This window comes from Danio rerio, chromosome 1, assembly GCF_052040795.2.
Source record: "Danio rerio strain M-AB ecotype USA chromosome 1, GRCz13ab, whole genome shotgun sequence".
NCBI classification, from domain to species: Eukaryota; Metazoa; Chordata; class Actinopteri; order Cypriniformes; family Danionidae; genus Danio; species Danio rerio.
Window position 1 is genome coordinate 54,758,001 of NC_141021.1, and position 21,897 is coordinate 54,779,897.

Sequence of the window (21,897 nt, forward strand, 5' to 3'; positions counted from 1 at the left end):
TAACCTTATTAGCAGAATAATGAGACAAATATTTTCTAAGAAATTGTTATAACTTTTCTTGAAATTAATTTCAAGATTATTATTATTATTATGATTATTCTGCCTCTGAAAAAGCTCAGATGATGGTGACAAGGTTTAGGAAGTTTCTGATTGGCTAATTGACAACATTTGAGTTAATTGGAGGCACAAGTGTAGAAAAGTATAGTAATGAAAACCTCAAGCACGCTGCTTCCTTGTGTGACAAACGTGGGAAAATCATCAAGCCAGAATCAACAAAAAAGCCAGATAACAATTTGCTAAATAACACTTGGAAAAAAATGATTTTTGGAGACATGTCCTGTGGTCTGATGGAACTAAGATTGAACTGTTTGGCCATAATGACCAGTGTTACATTTGGAGGACAAAGTGGAAAGCTTACAAGCCTAGGAACACCATCTCAACTGTGAAGTATGGGGGCAGCAGCATCATGTTGTGGCGCTGTTTTGCTACAGGAGCAACTACTCCACTTCACAGCATAGATGGCATCATGAAGAAAGAACATTATGTAGAAATACTGAAGTAACATCTCAAGACATCAGCCAGGAAATTAAAACTTGGCCACAAATGGGTTTTCCAAACAGACCATGACCCTAAGCATACTGCCAAAATAGTTAAAATGTGCTTTCAGGACAACAGAGTGAATGTTTTGGAGTGGCCATCACAAAGCCCTGATATTAATCCTATATAAAATTTGTGGGCAGAGTTGAAAAAGCTTGTGAGAGCAAGACAGCCTACAAATCTGCTTCAGCTACACCAATTCTGTCAGGAGGAATGGGTCAAAACTCCTTCAAACTATCGCGAGAAGCTTGTGGAAGGATACCCAAAACATTTGACCAAAGTTGTACAGTTTAAAAGCAAAGCTAAAAAATACCAAGGAAATGTGTGTAAACTTGTGACCGTCTAGAAATTAATAAATATATATATGTATTTTTTTTAAATTCTCTCATTATTCTGACATTTAGCAAATGTAAATCATTTAGGTAATCCTACAGGACCTAAAACAGTAAACGTTTAGTATGATTTACCATCAGTAAATCAAGTAGTAAACTAAGTAGAAAACGTGACTGAACTAGAACAAAAACAAATATATTAAATAAATTACTTGATACATAGTAGCTTAATATTGCCTCGACAGATCATGTGATTGGATAACCGACTAATCAGATGAATCAGTTCAGTTACTCACAGAACTTCCTATGCTTGCAAACATCAGTAATCTGAACACAAGATCACAGATAGGAATAGGAATACTATGTAATACTATGTATAGTAAGTTTCCATAGCTTGAGCTTAAGAATCAAAGGGCTGTTGACTTCACGCTGTTAACTAAAAATTAAAATGTTTTATGAGCTTTGGCCTTTCATTTACAGGATTATGGCTTTTGGGATCGTGAATACTAAAAATGTTACATTGGTTTTAAAGTATAGTAACTAACTTTGTCAGGTTATTTTATTTAATTATTGGAGGCAGGAACCTGATGTTTGGGAAACATTCCAGCTAAAGTATACTAGTATAATAATACTTTCCATAGATGTTTGCAGAAATATGTATAATTGTGCAGAGTATCCAGAGGTGTGGGATGAAATTGATCTTCTGATCAGTCTAGTTATCCAGTCACATCATCTGCTGAGATCAAATTATTTCATATTGTGCATCGGATTCAGTGGCGTAGCGCAAAATGCGGGGGCAGAGCCAGAGATATACACATATACACATATATCTATGATCGGGAGTTTTCCAGTATGCAATTTTTTTTTAATTATGAAAATTATAATTTTACATCACTTTTCTACATTGATGGATCAGTGATCGCAAGAGTATTCCTGACAAAAAGCTTGTGTTTGTGTGTACAGAAATGTACTATTCACCCTCCCTGTTAAATTTGATCTAATCCGTGTCCTGAAACACAGCTCCTCTCCTGCTTTCACTTCTCATACTGACGGAGGGAGCGATTTATTTGTAAATGAATCTCCATTATGAACGACTCGTTCACTAGCCGACAATAATACAAGTTTTTGGCATCGCAGCATCTCGTTGTCACATTTCTTTTGCATTATTTGCTGATTTTACTCAACAAAACCAGCATAAGCCGAGTATTTAGTGCCAATTGGAGCTGCTTTGCCTTATGATGAATGCAGTAAGAGACTGTATTATCATCAATAACGCTACCTGTTTAGCACAAAAGTTCAGAACATACAAAAACAGAAAAAAACTTAATCTTACCTATGAAATGTTCTGCCTTTGTGCTTTGTTTTCTTTGTTTGCTCGTTACTACACCCGTAGACAGCGCTAAAGTCCCGCATCTTCACGTAATAACACTGTCTTGACTAGTGCGGTTGAATGCATTTGTCCTGGGAGCACTGTACCAATGTGGCGGCGCTATTGACGCATGCTCAGGGTCCCTATGCGATATCTAGTGTATATATCTATGTCACAAATTGAGGAGCGGGGAAAGTAGGCGGGGTGCAGCGACAACGTGGGGAATCCTTCACAAACTGAGGAGCGATCACAAACCGAAAGCGGCGAGAGCGTCAAAGTAGCCAGAAGTCATTCATTTTTTAACGAGAACCGGCGGCGAGAAACAGCGGCGCGTCTTCATTGGCTATGACGCGGTTCGGCGGCAAGCAATCAGAATGAAGTAGTCCACCGCTTGAGAGGTGTTCAGAGAACACAGACCTGTGAACTTTGGTTCCGACCACAGTTGTTCCCAAGAGTTTGATTATTGCGGTTTCTGGATTTTCAATTATTGAAAATCGCGACGACGTGGGGCCCCCTAATCACGCGGGGCCCCCCCGCGGTGCGTGCCCTGCGGGCCCATCCGCTACGCCACTGATCAGATTATAATGTAAATGAACACACACATTTTTATGCACATTTGTAGAATTGATGCACTTCTTGGCGTCCCCATTCTAAGCTTTTTTTAACAAAATATCCTGAAGCGTACATGGGTGGATGGAAAAATAGCTTACATCATACTGTGCCAGAGCACACAGTACACACCGTGATCTCCTACTGTACACGCCAAACCAAGATTGAAGATACTGAAAATCAATAGTCAATTTCATTTCTCCAAAGCGTTCATTTTTCTTCAGTCCCAGCCAAAGTCATGTCCGGTCATCTGATAGAACTTCATGTTGAACGGCCTGTAGAAATCCCTGAGTCTGTGCAGGACGTCCGGCGGGATCTGTGGATGCGCTCTGCCTTTTGATTTCCCCAGACAGCGCGGCCTGCTGCTTCCCTCCGGCTTCTTCAGGCATGGGAAGCCTTTAGTCTGATTAAAGTAGAAGTGCTTATTGCTCACCACCCGTTTGAGGCCTAGAAAGTCCTGCACGCGTCCCATTTCGCCTGCCGGGTCTGTTACCAGCCTCTCGCCGCTTACAAAGAGGAATTGAGCGAGGGGAAAATACCGAAGCCAGTTCTCCAGGTGTTTGGCGTAGATGCCGATCCGCACGGCGCTCCAGGATGTGTCGATCAGCCCCGTGCTGGAGTTCTTGAAGACCAGGCTCTGGAAGGACGGCAGGCCGGGGTTTTTGCTCAGGGTTTGGGTGTAGTCAGACACGGCCCGTGTTACAGGGTCTCGCACCACCACGATGAGCTTGGTGCCGCGGCTCATGGAAAAAACTCGTGCTGGGGCCTCATGGGTGATGAAGTAGCTGGGCGTTTTCTCCATGGTGATCTGGCCGTCTAATGAACGAGGCATTAGATTCCTGAAAGACAAGGTCACAGTTGGTCATGATGAAGTGTGGTCCGTGTTTCCTATGCATTGACATATTAAAATGTAAGTAATGCACAGAATTTTTGCCAATAATTGAATGCTTATTTACTTATGTAAATGTGTGTTTCATTCATTCATTCATTCATTTTCTTTTTGGCTTAGTCCCTTTATTAATCCGGGCTCGCCACAGCAGATTGAACCGTCAACTTATCCATCATATGTTTTACGCAGCGGACGCCTTTCCAGCTGCAACCCATCACCGAGAAACACCCATACATTCTCATTCACATACATACACTACGGTCAATTGGGCCTACTCAATTCACCTGTACCGCATGTGTTTGGACTGTGGGGGAAACCGGAGCACCCGGAGGAAACCCACGTGGACACTGGGAGAACATGCAAACTCCACACAGAAACTCCAACTAACCCAGCTGAGACTCGAACCAGTGACCTTCTTGCTGTGAGGCGATCATACACTGCAAAACTGCGCCGCCCAATATTAATTTCAAGAATCTTAATTATTAATCATAAACCAAAAAAAGGCGGGAAAGTTTATTAAAAGTGACCCTGGAGACCTGATAATCTCCAGTATCTCAGAGGATGACGCCATCCCATCAAGAAGCCAAGGCAAGAAGGTCACTAAAATTGTTAAATTTAATCTGGCCAACGTCAGGCATCTACAACCTTACTTGAAGGACGCCAGACTCCAGCTCGGGGTCAGTTTACCTGGCAAGCGAGCGTGCTGTGGCAGAGAAGTGAGAAATTTTTTTTTATTAAGTGGATACGTGTATACAGCGGTTACGTTTGATTGTTTTTTTTCTTTAATTATTTTTGCATGGTATATATTCGTCTTTATGTTTTATTTGTTGATTTGAAACTTTGTATTTTTGTATATATATATATATATATATATATATATATATATATATTTTTTTTTTTTTAATTTATTTATTTATTTATTTTTGGATTTTTGGGTCACTGTATATGTATATGTAAATATATATGCCAGTAAATAATATTTGACTAGATTTTTTTCAAGAAACTTATATACAGCTTAAAGTTACATTTAAAGGCTTAACTAGGTAAATTAGACAGGCAGGTTAGGGTAATTAGGCAAATTATTGTATAACGATGATTTGTTCTGTAGATTATTAAAAAAAAGTTAGTAATAACTTTTAAAGTTAGCTTTATTTTAACTAATAAAGTTAGCTAACAACTTTGTCCCAAAAATAGTTTTTAAAATATTAAAAACTGCTTTAATTCTAGACGAAATAAAACAAATAAGACTTTCTCCAGAGGAAAAAATATTAATAGACATACTGTCAAAATTTCCTTGCTCTGTTAAACATCATTTGGAAAATATTTAAAAGAGAAAAAAAATCAAAAGGGGGCTAATAATTCTGACTTCAACTGTATATATATATATATATATATATATATATATATATATATATATATATATATATATATATATATATATATATATATATATATATATATATATATATATATATAATTTTTTTATTTTTTGTCATGAATTTTATCTCTATTTCACCAGCCATTTTAATTATTGATGACAACACGTGCTTCAGTCTATCTCTATAAAATGAATAAAATGCTCTCTCTACCTCCTGTGTTTACCTCTACAGTTTTTTATTTTTTGGAGGAAACGACACACGTATTTGAGATTTCGGCCATCATTCTTCCTTTTAGGTCCCAGCGGAGACATCAACCCAGTGTCGCATACAGTCTTGGTTATGGTATGTTGCCTTTTTATTAAATACACTGTCCTTTCGCTAGGAACCTATATTGTAATAGTAGTACTAGTAATAGAAGCAATAGTAATACCAGAATGAAAAATAACATTTAATCAAAATAACCCAATGCATTGGTTTAAATCATAACCCTTAGTTGGGAAGGTGCTACAGTATAATAACCTATAGTTGCGTTGTATGTTGGGATATTTTTAACCCAACTATTTTAACTGAGTACTTGGATTTTTTGACTTGTGCCTGGTCTGGGCGGCACGATTGCTCAGTGGTTAGCACTGTTGCCTCACAGCAAGAAGGTCGCCGGTTCGAGTCCTGGCTGGGTCAGTTGGCATTTCTCTGAGAAGTTTTCCCCATGTTGGTGTGGGTTTCCTAGGAGCTCCAGTTTACCCTACAGTCCAAACACATGCGCTATAGGTGGAAATTAGCCATAGTGTATGAGCGTGTATGTGAATGAGTGTGTATGGGTGTATCCCAGTACTGGGTTGCGGCTGGAGCATCTGCTATGTAAAACATATGCCGGAATAGTTGGCAGTTCATTCCGCTGTGATGACCCCTGATAAACAAGGGAATAAGCGGAATTAAAATGAACGAGGTAAAGTAAGAAACTAAAACAGGTGTGGAACAAGTAACAGGTGAGTAAATAGTGAGTACTGTACATTTCATTTTTGGAGGAACTGTCCCTTTAAGGATGCTATCCTGATGCATCACATACACACAAACCTCTTAATTAGCCTCAACAATGTCACGGTTAATGTCAATGTTGTCATTCTCACCCTATGACTAAAGAGCAAGTGCTGTTTGGCTGTGTACACACGGCTAAGTGCATGTTTTATTCAGAGTAATCAAGCTAATGGAAGCTAATGGCATTGGCCGCATCTACTGACATCATGTTACTGACATCATGTTACATGTAAACATAGTTTTATATTCACACATTCAGACTTTCTCCTTAATAATATAGTTTCACAAAAATATTCCATATAGCTAACGGCTATCAAAGTACAGCATTGTTCACACTCAATTAAATAATGCTAATATTGTTTTGAAATCATACTAACATTTCAGACCCAATATTCAAAGTAGCATGGTAAATTATATAGGCACTGTGTCACAAACTGTCTAAAATAAACGAATGTGCCATTATTAAATCAACTTTACCTTATGTTTACACTGAAAACAGCAATTAGCTAAAAACAGCTAATCAGTGAATAGTTTTAGCGTTTCTCAGTTCTCGGCTCAGTGCTCATATTTGATCTCCAGATCCAAATCAACATGGAAAGATAAAGTGCAGGTTTGCGAAGGGCGTCTGATCTCCAGCCAGTATTTTTGTTGTTTATCGCAACAGCTGCTGTTACCTGTGCGGCTGTAAGCATGCGTGCTGTTTGTTTTGATCACACCTAGCGTAGCGGTAGTGGTTAGCATCTGGGGCTGGGAATGTGAGCCTGCAGTACCAAGGAGTTTATCAGCTCACAGCCTGGCAACAATTTATTTGTGTTTTTCACCAGCGCAGAAGGCAAAGCTGCGGGTGGCCCACTGCAAAAAAAAAGATGACCTCCAGAAATATCCACATGCTTAATAAGTGCGCCGTACAGTCCGTATTGGGTTAAACATGCTAAATGATTAGTTCACCCTAAATATGTCATCATTTAATCATCGTGTACACATTACTAACCTCAAAATCTCATTACTTTTTTATGTTCAAGATTATTCAGGGGAGGCACGGTGGCTCAGTGGTTAGCACTGTCATCTCACAGCAAGAAGGTCGCTGGTTTGAGTCCTGGCTGTGCCAGTTGGCGTTTCTGTGTGGAGTTTGCATGTTCTCCCTTTATTGGTGTGGGTTTTCTTCAGGTGCTCCAGGTGCTTGTTATAGGTAAATTGAAAAACTGAATTGGCCCTAGTGTATGAGTGTGTGTAAATGTGAGTGTGTATGGGTGTTTCTCAGTACTGGGTTGCAGCTGGCAGACCATCCATTTATTCATTCATTTTCCTTTGCCTAAGTCCCTTATTTATCAGGGGTCGCCACAGCGGAATGAACCGCCAGCTATTCCAGCATATGTTTTACGCAGTGGATGCCCTTCAAGCCGCAACCCAGTACTGGAAAACACCCGTACACTCTGACATTCACCCTCTAAAAAAGAAAAGATAAAGATTTGTTTGGTAGTCAAAACCAACCAAAATGTTCCTGAGAGAATGCTAGCAAAAGTGAATGTTTTGCCACCGGCCATCATCGCACAGATCTACTGACTGACTGAGCGCCACTGTTTGCTTTGGGTTTCTGCGGGTTCCTTTTACAAATATCCAAACGCACTTCTGATCCAAAAACATGTTGAACTAGGAAAGAGACACAATAAACACAGTGTGGAAAGTCATGGCTGATTACACACACAAACACGCGCGCACACACACACACACACACACACACACACACACACACACATTAACACACATGCACACATTAACACACATGCACACACAAAAAACAATCAGATATACACTCACCGGCCATTTTATTAGGAACACCTGTCCAACTGCTCATTAACACAAATTTCTAATCAGCCAGTCACATGACAGCAACTCAAAGCATTTAGGCATGTAGACATGGTCAAGACGATCTGCTGCAGTACAAACCAAGCATCGGAATGGGGAGGAAAGGTGATTTAAGTGACTTTGGTCATGGCATGGTTGTTGGTGCCAGCATGCTGGTCTGAGTATTTCAGAAACTTTCAGAAACTGCTGATGTACTGGGATTTTCACGCACAACCATCTCCAGGTCTATGCCAGGAATGATTAAGGTAGTTCTGAGGGCAAAAGAAGGTCCATTTACAAACATACACAGACATAAGCACACACACACACGTACGCACACACACAGGCCAATACACAAACACACACAATACAGATACACGTTCAAACACAAAATCACACACAAACACAAACGCAGGCAGACAAACAAACACACACAAAGACACACACACAAACACATATACATACACAATCAAACAAACACAGGCAAACATACAAATACAAACACACACACTTCCTCTGAGCTCGGTGCGTATATTACACACATCAGACTCCTATTGATTTGCAGCTCAGTATCTCCATGATCAGAGTTTGTGCTCCAAACTGAGTGTCAATGTATGTGTGTGTGTGAGTGTGTGTGTGTGTGTGTGTGAGTCAGGGCTGCAGTGACCCAGGATGTTCCTGCATGATCTCTGCCACATCTGGCATCAATGAGGCTCATCAGGATCCGCTTCCTATTAAGAGCTCAACACAGGCCTGAAACCAGCTCTTGAAGTGAGCTTCTGCTTACGTTAGCACACATCTAGCATCTTATTTTCATCCTCCAAGCACACAGCACAGTTCAAGGAAAACTAAATTGCCCTGCTCTGAATATTTTTTTTATTTTTCAAATATTTCCCAAGTCATCTTTAACAGAGCGAGGACATTTATTATATACTTTCTTCTGGAGGATTCTTTTAGTTTTTTAGTTTGGCTGGAAAATAAAGCTGTTTTTATTTTTTTTTTATTTGCCTAGTTAATTTAATTAGCCTAGTTAAGCTTTTAAAATAGCACTTTAGGCTGAATACTAGTACTGAAATCTCGGAAAATAACTGAAAAATAGTATGTACTGTCCTTAAGGCACAGACAAATCAGTTACTATAATCTATTATGTTGAAAAAAAAAACTTCTCCATTAAACAGCACTTGGAAAAATATACAAATAATAAAAAATTTGGGCAAAATGGTGGCTCAGTGGTTAGCACTGTCACCTCACAACAAAAAGGTCGCTGGTTCGAGTTCCAGCTGGGCCAGTTGGCATTTGTGTGTGGAGTTTGCATGTTCTCCCTGTGTTGGTGTGGGTTTCCTCCAGGTGCTCCGGTTTCCCCCACAGTCCAAATGTATGTGCTATAGATGAATTAAGTGAATGAGTGTGTATGGATGTTTCCCAGTACCGGGCTGCAGCTGGAAGGGCATCCGCTGTGTGAAACATATGCTGGATAAGTAGGCGGTTCATTCTGCTGTGGTGACCCCAGATTAATAAAAAGACTAAGCCATAGGAAAATGAAAAAAATGAATGAATAATAATTCAACTGTATTGTAGTTTTACATTACAGTGATTATATTATATTGTTTATTTATCATTGTTGCATTTTGAAAGCAAGTCATTTCTTCTCTATCATTTCCTGTGTTTGAAAAATAAATATAAAATATACAATACTAAAATGTACCCAGGCAACTGATTAATTATTCAAATATTTAATGATTTTAAACATTTTTAGCAGTTAATGTGTTTAGTTTTAGTTGGTAATATGAAGCGGAAAACTAAATATGCAGCCACAAACTCAATATTAAATTATTGTTTATGTAATAAAACATTCGGAAGAAAATTCTAAACATTTTCCAAACCTAAACTCTCACAGATACTCGTAAAAAAACGGTAAAGAACATTATTAAAGTCAAGTGCTATTTCGGGGTTGCCACCTACCCAAATTTAAAAGCTTCCCAAATCCACATGCAAAAGTGTAAAGGCAAAAGTTTGGTATCATTTTAAAGGAAACCCTTTGAAAATTCTTACAAAAAAAAAAACTGTTGAAATAATAGTATATGTTGTCAGTGTTAAAATAAACCCATCCAAAAAAGAGGCACTTTTTTTTGTAAGCTTAAATTTGAAAGTGTACTTTTTAGGTTTTGTGTGGTCTATTGTAGGTTGCTGTATTTAATTTGGTTGGTTCCTGCACATGTCAGTAATCATAGGAAAAAAGAAAAATGTCTCTACCATAATCTATGCAAAAGTTATTTTATTCCAACTGATGAGAGAACAGAACCACTTACGGAGAAAGCGGAAGTACATGACGTCACAGACCCGGTATACCGGGTATGCAGAGTTTTCAACAAAATCCACTTTCCCAGCTTTTATTCACTACAAAGTGGATAAAAAACAGTTTTAACACACCCTAATATGTTGTTTTTTTTTTCATTTTTTTTCTTTGTTGTTTTTAGTTTCTATTTCATAGGTCGCCACAGCGGAATGAACCGCCAACTATTCTGGCATATGTTTTAAGAATATAGAATACACAAGACACGTCACTTGTATACTTTTCAATGGGGAAAAGTGTAACTGTCAATATAGCGGATGAAGCCCCGCCTTCTAGTACAGGAGCCAATCAGCGATTGCTAAATGGTGAATAAAGCCCACCTTCTATCACAGGAGCCAATCAGTGATCGCAATAGAATGACAATTCTCCAGGGCAGGGGCTCGGACCAGACATGAGTTTCTGCAGATTTTATGTGATACGAACATTTAGAAATGAAACTAAATAGACAGATGCTGTTTAATTTTATTGGTCATTAGTAATATGAAATGTAATCGTAAGCTTGGCAATTAGTTTTGGAGAATTTGATGTTTCCCCATTCAAACAGAATGCCCTAGCGTACTGCCCCAGATGCGCTTCAAAGATGGCCGCCAAGTGAAATGACTTGCCTTTAAAGGGACTTTGGTTTTACGCAGCGCATGCCCTTCCAGCCACAAACCAGTACCGGGAAACACCCATACACTCTCACATTCATACACACTCATACACTACGGCCAATTTAGTTTCTTCAATTCCCCAATAGCGCATGTGTTCGGACTGTGGGTGAAACCAGAGCACCCAGAGGAAACACAGGGAGAACATGCAAACTCCACACAGAAACAAAAAAAGCCTCTATAGATTCTATAACAACTCTTCAAAGAACCACTGAAGCCGATGAAGAACTTTTATGTTTAAGAGCATTCATTTAAAAGAGCATTAATGTAAGAGCATTATGTTTAAGAGCAGAAGCCATTACACATGATATAAAACATTCCCTCAGACTTGAGCCTCAAGAAAGCCTTAAAATCATCTTACACACACACACACATACACACACACACACACACACACACACACACACACACACACACACACACACACGCACACACACACACACAGTGAGGACACAGGCTTGTCATTACACAGCAAATGGGAGCTTCTAGAAACTGTGGGAAGCAATTAAAGTCAGCTGGAAATAACAAGTGTAGCACCGTAAAACTGCTGAAACATGTCAGCAGACAGAAAACAAGAGACAGCACTACTTTAGGACAGAAAGACATCACATAGAAGAACATCTCAGTTGTTTCTCCTACATTTCAATTTAACTAAACAAAGATTTCCTCTCAGAGTCGTACAGAATTCTAGCAGAGATGACCAACCCGAGAAAGGTTTCTTATCATCTGATGATGGCTGCATGCATTATCCATGGACGTGTTTACTTTATATAGTCTATAGCTTACTGTAATAGAAGAGTTTTTGTTTTTTTACAAATACAGTTGGAGTCAGAATTATTAGCTATCTATTAGTTCTCTACCACATTTCTAATCCTAATAGTTTTAATAACTAATTTCTAATCACTAATTTATTTTATCTCTGGCATGATGACGGTAAATAATATTTGACTAGACATTTTTCAAGACACTTCTATGCAGCTTAAAGCAGGGGCGGACTGGCCATCTGGCAATTCTGGCAAATGCCAGAAGGGCCGGACCATTTTTTAAATGTGGGTCGGTATGCTATTTTTTTTTATTTTTATTTTTTTAAATGTATTGTTTTTACACGCAGGCAGCTTTTATCTCTTGCAAGATGCGAGTATGATGATGATGATGATAGTAATAATAGTAATAAATGTTAAGCATTGGCCCAATTGGCAATGGCCGTCTGGTTTCGAAAGGGACCGACCCAATCAGAGGTTACATGGACGTTATCAAAATCTGGCAAGAATGTCAAACAAACAGTAAGAGCAACACAAGCTAATTGTCAGAGATGGACCATAAAAAAGGAAAGGCGAAAAATTGAAAAAGAAAATTGCTCTAAAATCATATGCTGCCAAATGCATAAAATTAACTGAAATAGTCTCGAAAGGGGGCAACGCAGTGGGTAGCACTGTCATCTCACAGCAAGAAGGTCGATGATTCGTGTGTGGAGTTCGCATGTTCGCGTGGGTTTCTCCCTGTTTCCCTCACAAGTCCAAACACGTGCTATAGGTGAATTGGGTATCTGCTGCCTAAAACATACAGTATGCTGGAATAGTTGGCAGTTCATTCCACTGTGGTGATTCCAGATTAATAAAGGGACTAAGCCGAAAAGAAAATGAATGAATTAAATTACTGCATGTATAAATTTGTAATAAATGGGTTGTTTTTGTTCCACTCAAATACATTAAATGTTTAAATATCTATTACATATGGTACTGCTTATAATACTAATATAAGTAGTGAATGTGCGTGTCCGTGGATGGGGCTGTGTGGGTAAGGTAATGTGGGCTAGTGTGGCCACAGTGCCAGGGCTGATTTTTAGTCCCAGTCTGCCCCTGGCTTAAAGTGACATTTAAAGGCTTAACTAGGTTAATTAGGCAAGTTATTGTACTGTATAATGATGGTTTGTTCTGTAGACTATCGAAAAAAATAGCTTAAAGGGGCTAATAATTTTGACCTGAAAATGGTGTTTAAAAAATTAAAAACTGCTTTTATTCTAGCCGAAATAAAACAAACAAGACTTTCTCCAGAAGAAAAAATATTATCAGACATACTGTGAAAATTTTCTTGCTCTGTTAAACATCACTTGGGAAATATTAAAAAAAGGAAAAACTCAAAGGGGGCTAATAATTCTGATTTCAACTGTATACTCAAAAAAAAATGATTAGCACTTATTTAAAATGTCCCTTTAAAGTATTTTAAAATAAAGATTTTCATTATATGTCTCTTTCAAACTTAATATACTATGGAAGTCAATGGTTGTTTCTCCCCCCCAGCATTTTTCAGAATATCTTCCTTTGAGTTCAAAAGAAAGAAAGATGCCTCTGCCTAAACTATCCCTTTAAGCACTGAAAAAGGCAGATTTTAATTACAATTCCCATCCAAATGAGTCACAACCAAGCTCTCGGTTATAGGTTTTGAAAAAAAGCTACGATAATTGTAGAAATGTCATGCCTGAGCTCTACATGTGTGGCACAGCAGGGAAGCAGAGGTCAGAGAGAAACCCTCATTTAAATACACACATCCTCCACAGAGAGACGGAAGTCCCGCATTAACAGGAAACAGACAACGTTCAGGCATTACTGACCTGTGTGTGTGTGTGTGTGTGTGAGAGAGGGGAACTAATTGTCCCTCTCAGTATCATGTGGGAAAATCAGCAGTGCTGCAGTGTGTGTGTGTGTGTGTGTGTGTGTGTGTGTGTGTGTGTGTGTGTTTGCGTGGGTTTATCTGTGAAGCGGCAGCCGGATGAACACACCCAAAGATGAACACACAACAGCAGAGAAGCAGATAACTACACACACACTTAAAGCCAGACAGCAGCTTCCTCTTGATTTCTAATGGTTGTTGATTTAATCTTATCAGTCGGATAAAATCTGCAATGAGCAGACCAGATTAAAAGAATGAGCAGCAACACACACAAAAAAATAGGCAATTTGTTTTGTAACTACTTAAATAATTAAAGCACTTTTCTGGTTCTTTTCTTGAATTATTTGATTTAGCAGACAGTCTAAATAAATGTGTTATTAACCAATCAACAATTGGACGACAAAAATCGGATTAAATAATCGAATAAGTTTATTTGTTCATACAAAATATAAATCAAATTCAAAATGATTTGATTTAATTACTGTAATAATTTCTTGAAACTTGCATTTTTAATACATTATTTTCTAGTTAATATGTATATATTCAAATATTGTACAATTTAATTATTTACTATTTCAAATAATTCAAATATATTAGTATACATATTTTTTTTATTATATAATGTTTATATTTACAGTTGAAAAATTATTATCCCCCTGAATTATTCGCCCCGTTTATTTTTTACCCCAATTTCTGTTTAACGGAGAGCAGATTTTTCAGCACATTTCTAAGCATAATAGTTTTAATAACTCATCTCTAATAACTGAATTATTTTATCTTTGCCATGATGACAGTAAATAATATTTGACTAGATATTTTTCAAGACACTTCTATACAGCTTAAAGTGACATTTAAAGGCTTAACTAGGTTAGTTAGATTAACTTGGCAGGTTAGGGTAATTAGGCAAGTTATCGTATAACGATGGTTTGTAGACTATCAAAAATATATAGTTTAAAGGGGCTTAAATTATGACCTTAAAATGCTTTTTTTCTAGCCGAAATATATATATAGTTGAAGTCAGAATTACATAACAGCCAAACTTCAGGACTCAAATTTCTGTTGTCGCCATTTCTGGAAAGCCTCCAGTATCACGCTGTTACTAACTATCCACAAACGCCTGGCATAAACTCACAGCCTATATCTGGCAGGAGGACTCTGGGAAACAAGAAGAGCCCTGGCACAGCGTACAATCGATGCACCTCATGTTACAGTATCTGTGATGAACGAGCTGAAGCCAAAGAGCGGCATTCCGTTAATAACCCAAATGTAAATGTGACCAGATCGCGCCTACGGCTCCTATAGAACTGGCGATGCACATATAAAAGTAAAAACAGATCGCACAATGGAAATCGGCTCAAAAATGCACCGCACAGAATTTTAAGTGACTCAATATGGAGTGTGTAGCAGCATAATGAAGCTTTAAGAGGAAACCACATCCCTGGCTTGGTTAGCAGCCCACCGTATGTGCAGATTTAACAGGACTCCAGTCTCTTTGAGCTCGAGAACGACTGCAGCTGGAGGACTGGAGTATAATTAGTGTCTTCAAACACTTTTTGGGGGGCTCTGATTAATCATACTCTTCTTGCTGGAGGAGGAAATAGACTAGTAAATCTTTATTTCAGCAGTGAAAGTGTGTGCATTTCTCCTGAGAAGCCGCGCATCACTGTGTGCGCCACTGTGGGTTGGTGAACAACTCCAGACCAGCCAAAGACTCCTTACTCTTGGCCTTGACGGTAATTGAGCCACTGAATACCTCAGTTGTTTCTAAGGAAATTATTATCTTACAAACCACATCATAAAGGAGAAAGGGGGTCTGAAACAAAGCTGTTTTTTTACAAACCTACGGCAAAGTTGTGTTTATGAAAGGCACTGTCAACACAACAACTGCTAAATCCAATTATTACACGGCTCTCTGGAATACTTCATACTAATTGGTCAGTCACAACATTCATTTATTTTCTTTCAGGCTTAGTACCTTTATTAATCTGGGGTCGCCACAGCAGAATGAACCGCCATCTTATCCAGCATTTGTTTTACGCAGCAGATGCCCATCGAGCTGCAACCCAGCACTGGGAAACATCCATACACTCTCATTCACAGACATACACTACGGACAATTTAGCTCGCCTAATTCAGTGGTTCTCAAAGTGGGGGTCAGGACTAGAGATGCGCGGATGGGCTATTATTAATCCGAAACCGCATTACAAAACTCATCATCCGTCCGCCATCCATCCGCACTAACATTTTCGACCAAATTTTAAAACCGCACCCGCCCGCCATCTGCTGACTGAGCTCTTTATTTGAATGGCTTATTCCTTTTTATTATTAAATGAATGTTTCTTTATTGATTATTAGAAAATAGAGAATGACTTTAATGACATGCAGTTAATTCAAACGTGCAAGTCAATGCAGCATTAATTGACGCTTTGAAGTGACGATAAACAATACGAGGACGTGTCGTTTCACTTGATTCAATTCCTCGGTCCTTGAGTCTTTTTCTTGCGTCCTTCCCTCGCATCCTATAGGGGTGGAAAGACGAGGAAAGAAAGCAAGGAAAGGAAATGAGGATACACAAATAAGAAATGAGAAGCACCCCTATAAAGCTCTCAGAATATCAGTGAACTCCGTCTCCAATTGGCGCACAGGGACAAAAATAAATAAATAGCCTAAATTAAACGCACTGTACAATTTTTTTTACAATTATTGTAGCCTAATAGAAAACGCATTTTGACACATCATTTTAACATTCAGACGAGAGCGCCTGGCCTCAATGCGCCCTGCTGCACTGAAGGAGCGCTCGCTCGCAGCACTTGTTGCTGGAATGCATAGAATTCTCTTGGCAAGGAGCTGTAGTCGTGGGAATGACTGGCCTTGTTTCTCCTAAAAGGAAAGTAGATTTTCCTCTGCTGATCCGTCTATACGGAAGTTTGTAAAGGAATACTTCTGTACTTCATCCAGAATTAGTGTATCCGATTCCTCCTCTTATTCTGTAAAGTCAGTCCTAGGCTTTTTCGTTGGTGCGCCAGCTATGTGTACAAAAACAGTACAACCGCCCGCCACCCGCCCGAATTTAATTAAAATTTAATTTTTCATCACGTCATCCGCCCGATCCGCGGTTTATCCACGGATTCCGCGGCTGTAACCGCCATCCGCGCATCTCTAGTCGGGACCCCCTGGGGGGTCGCGGGACAATGACAAGGGGTCGCTTGGTGATATCCAAAACTCAAATAAATTTTATTAAACTATTAGAATTACCATATTTTATTCATAACCGACAGAATATAGTTAATAGTTGCATTAAAGAAAAAACAACATAAAAATAACAATCAGCCATCAGCTTTTAATTTTAAAAGCAAAATGTAATTAAATCCATAAATGACTTTAAAAAACATTATATGGCTAATAGACTGTTGCATTTTTGTGTTTTCAATAAGTTCATGTTTATATTTGCCTATAGTTGTGTCTGCAACGTTTACATATTTACAGTACAACCACCTTGAAAAATGGGGGTCGCGAGCCACTGATATGATTATTTTTGGGGTCGCGGGCTGAAAAGTTTGGGAACCCCTGGCCTAATTCACCTAAAGCGCATGTGTAAATATACTTTGTTTTGTGCCAAGACAACCAACACAATCTCACGTCAATTCGTAACTTTTTGATTTAGTGGCTAATTCGTACGAATTCGTACGATTTAATTCGTACAATTTAGTATGATTCGCTCATCCCCCCAATGATGGTTGGGTTTAGGGGTGGGGTTAGGTGCCACGCCTCTTTTTTTAAAATCGTACAATTTCGTATGACTGACGAATTTGTACAAATTAGCCAGTAAACTGGCAAAATGTAAAATACTTACGTTTTCTCGTGAGATCAGGCTGAGACAACCTGCAATGGTGAAATAGGATTGAGTAAAATGGTAGTGGGCAGGTTATAGAGGTCAAAACTATGATAGACATTTTATAACATATATTTTAAAGGATAAAGACTGTAGGATTTATTTCAGATAAACAAATATCTGCACACATATTATGGTATTGTTATGCTTTAGAGGAGCTCTAAACAAAGATCCTGCATTCAGCTCAACAAACTCATGATGATTATAAGCACTGTAATCTGTGTTTTCCTCGGGAATATAGATAACACATCTGTCTCTGCTCTGCGCCGCTGACGGTTTCTTCCACACCACTTCCCTCAGACCTGATCAATCAATGGCTAGTTTAATGTTAGAGACCCGGGTCATGTGGGAAATCAAGCACCCTGACTTCAGCAGATTTATGGCTTTCAAATCCACACTCAATGAGGAATGAAAAATGTAAATGTATTCATTAAAATCAGGAACAGGTTTGATGTAAAGAGGGGAAAAATAAGCCATTGAATGGAGTAAATTGAATGCATTTTTAACATAAAAAAATAAAAATAAATTAACAATTTTTGTGTGGAATATATAGTCTTAATGCATCTGTCTGTTTTTCTGCCTATCTATCTATAATTTTTAAGTAAATAAATATGCCAAATTAAGCCACACCTTTTTAATATATTGAGCACTAATGCATTTTAGTTGACTGTTTATTGTCATTTCAAATGATTAGTTCTGTAATAACTATTAAACAAAATAATAACCCACAAAGAGACAAATAAAATATTCAGTAAAAATGACATATTTAACTTCTTCTAAAAATAATATAAAATAAATATATAAGTATATAGAATAAACATAAATAATATTAACAATAAATAATAATATTAACAATAAATATAAATAATATAAACAATAAAAATAAATAATATAAGCAAAAATATAAATAATATAAGCAAAAATATAAATAATATAAGCAAAAATCTAAATAATATAAGCAAAAATATAAATAATATAAACAATAAATATAAATATAAATAATATAAACAATAAATATAAATATAATAATATAAACAATAGATATTCAGTAAAATTAAACACTTTCCTTGTTCTAAAAATAATATAAATAATAAAAATAAACAATAAATATAAATAATAGAAAAATAAATAAAAACAAAAAATAGTAACAATAAATATAAATAATAAAATAAATAATACTAACAATAAAAATAAATAATAAAAATAAATAATATAAGCAATAAATATAAGTAATATAAACAATCAATATTAATTACATAAACAATAAATATAAATAATATAAACAATAAATATAAATTACATAAACAATAAATATAAACAATACAAACAACAAATATAAATATAATAATATAAACAATAGATATTTAGTAAAAATTAAACACTTTACTTGTTCTTAAAATAATAAATATAAACAGTAAATATGAATAATAGAAAAATAAGTAAAAACAATAAATATTAACAATAAATATAAATAATAAAAATACATATAAACAATAAATATTAATTGTATAAATAATAAATAAGTACAAATGAAACACTTGTTCTAAAATAATATTAAAAAATTATAATATAATATAAATAATTTGTTTAAAATATATTTCTGTGTAAAAACATTAGTTCTGTGCTATTTAACTAAGGAAAATTTTGGATAAAAAAATAATTAATCTATATAAATAAAGAGTCAAGTAAATATATAAAGGTAAACAAAAAAATTATTATATCCTCTTTTCTGAAAGTCTACTGGATTTAAGGATCAAAATGAGTCTTTTAAAAATATCTAAAAATATTATAATAAACAAATTAATTATATAAACTTTCTCTGAAATTCTACAGTTGTTTTAGGGATCAAAATGAGTCATTTAAAAATATATAAACAAATAAATAAATTATTTACACGTTCTGTAATAATCTACTCTTACTTTAAAGATCAAAATCAAACATTTAATATATATATATATATATATATATATATATATATATATATATATATATATATATATATATATATATACAAATAAATTAATAACACTTTCTCAAAACAAATCTTTGAATCAGAATCAGTCATTTAAAAATCCACATTTCTAAGAGCCTTCTATGTTACACAACACTCCACAAGCCAACGAGGTGATAAACCCGTGACAAAAAGCAAGCATTATCTCAAAACGCAGGTCTTAAAAACATAAACCTTTATAGCCGAGCACCTCTGAGCATCATAAAGAACGTCAAGAGCTGAAAGAGGCAGCAGCACTTCGTCAACAAGATTGAATATGCACAGGTTAATTAACCGTCTCCATGCCTAAGTGCACTAAAGTTGGTTAAGGAGGAATCGATAAGCAGCACATCATTGATTGGGAGCTGACTTTTATTCCACAGGGTGATTTATGGAGTCGTGAAAAGGTGCTGCTAGAGTCAGGTAACCTGCAGGAGTGGGGGAGCTATACAATTAAACAACATGCACATCTTAATCACAGCGTGTTCATTCATCAACAAGTATTCATTCATTTTCCTTCCGCTTAGTCCCTTATTCATCAGAGTACGCCACAGCAGAATGAACCACCAACTATTCCAGCATATGTTTTACACAGCGTATGCCTTTCCAGCTGCAACCCAGTACTGGGAAACATCCATACACAACTAAAACCAATTTAGTTTATTCAGGTCATCTATAATGCATGTGTTTGGGATAACGGAGCACCCGAAGGAAACCCATGCCAACACAGGAAGAACATGCAAACTCCACACAGACATGCCAACTGACCCAGCCGGGACTTGAACCAACCTTACTGTAAGGCAACAGTGCTAACCACTGAGCCACCAAACATAGATTTTTCTGAGCTGCAGTTTATTAAAAATAAATAAATAATAACATTTTATAGATCTTGATTGCAGATTTTTGTATAAATGATGCATTTCAGAAATTAATTATTGTCCTGATTATCCTAAAATATATGATTATAGATTACAATACTATCTTGTATTAATTTGTAATGGTTTTAATTAGTTTTAAATAATATTACTATTGTTTAACACTGTTTAAGATTGTTTAATTTTAATATTAAGATTGTTTCAATTATGCAGCACGTGCTGAAATTAATTTTAATTTATCATTTTATTTTTGTTAGATTTTTTGTTTTCTTTATAAATAAAATTAAATATGTTTAGAAAAATTATGCTATAGATTATTAAAATAAATTAATTATACATATATATTAATAAAATAAAAACTAAATGACTATTTATTAATATTAATTAAAATAAATAATAATAATAATATTAATAAGATTATGCAATGCACCCTGAACTAAATTGTTGCAATAAATAATAATTAAATGATAAATAATTTGTATTTAATAAAAAAAGACTTTTTATAAAAACCTTTTAAATTGTTTGTGCTTAGAATAAAATACAATAAAATAAAATAAAAATACAATAAAATAAAAATACAATAAAATACAATAAAATAAAAACACAATAAAATACAATACAATAAAATAAAAATACAATAAAATACAATAAAATAAAAATACAATAAAAATAAAATAAAATAAAAATACAATAAAATACAATAAAATAAAAATGCTTGCTGTGGTACATTAAACTAGGATCTTATGTATATATATATTATATATACTATTATTGTGATGTAATGGGTTATTATTGTGATTATGGGTTATTAAAACCTCAAGGAGGACACAGAAAAAGAACTATCACTTTTTAAATTCAAACTCCTTTATTATTTTATGCAACACCTTTAAATTTAAAAAGGAAACCTAAAGGTTGTTCTGTAGACTATCAAAAATACATAGCTTAAAGGGGCTAATAATTTTGACCTTAAAATGCTTAAAAAAATTAAATTTTAGGATTTATTCTAGCCAAAATAAAACAATTAAGACTTTTTCCAAAACACAAAATATTATCAGACATACTGTGAATATTTCCTTGCTCTGTTAAACATCAGTTGGGAAATAATAAACAGGGGGGCTAATAATTGAGGGGGGCTAATAATTCTGACTTTAACTGTATATACAATGCATGTACAGGCTATAATGTATCAATCATAATGTACGATATTTGACAAACAGTAAAGTAAATGAGCACCTGGTCACTTGCAGAGCTTGTAAGTGCGCATGAGTGTATGTGTGTGTGTGTGTGCAGTGCTGATGTGACAGAGCGCTGAGTTTCCAGCTGGCATTATTATTCACAATAGCTCAGCTGTCATCACACATCTGCACACACAAGGCTGATATTGAATTATACTTCACAGAAAGCCGAACATG

The 21,897-nt window shown here is 36.0% G+C and overlaps 1 protein-coding gene across 1 annotated transcript in view; it reads right to left on the reverse strand.

The window, feature by feature from the left end:
- Positions 1-990: 990 nt before the first annotated feature.
- Positions 991-21,897, reverse strand: part of si:dkey-121b10.7 — a 30,566-nt gene continuing 9,659 nt past the window's right edge. Inside the window, exon 2 of the mRNA XM_087237767.1 lies at positions 991-3,746. Within this exon, the coding sequence (XP_087093893.1) occupies positions 3,128-3,746 (619 nt within the window). The 3' untranslated portion in view covers positions 991-3,127. The remainder of the gene's footprint in view (positions 3,747-21,897) is intronic.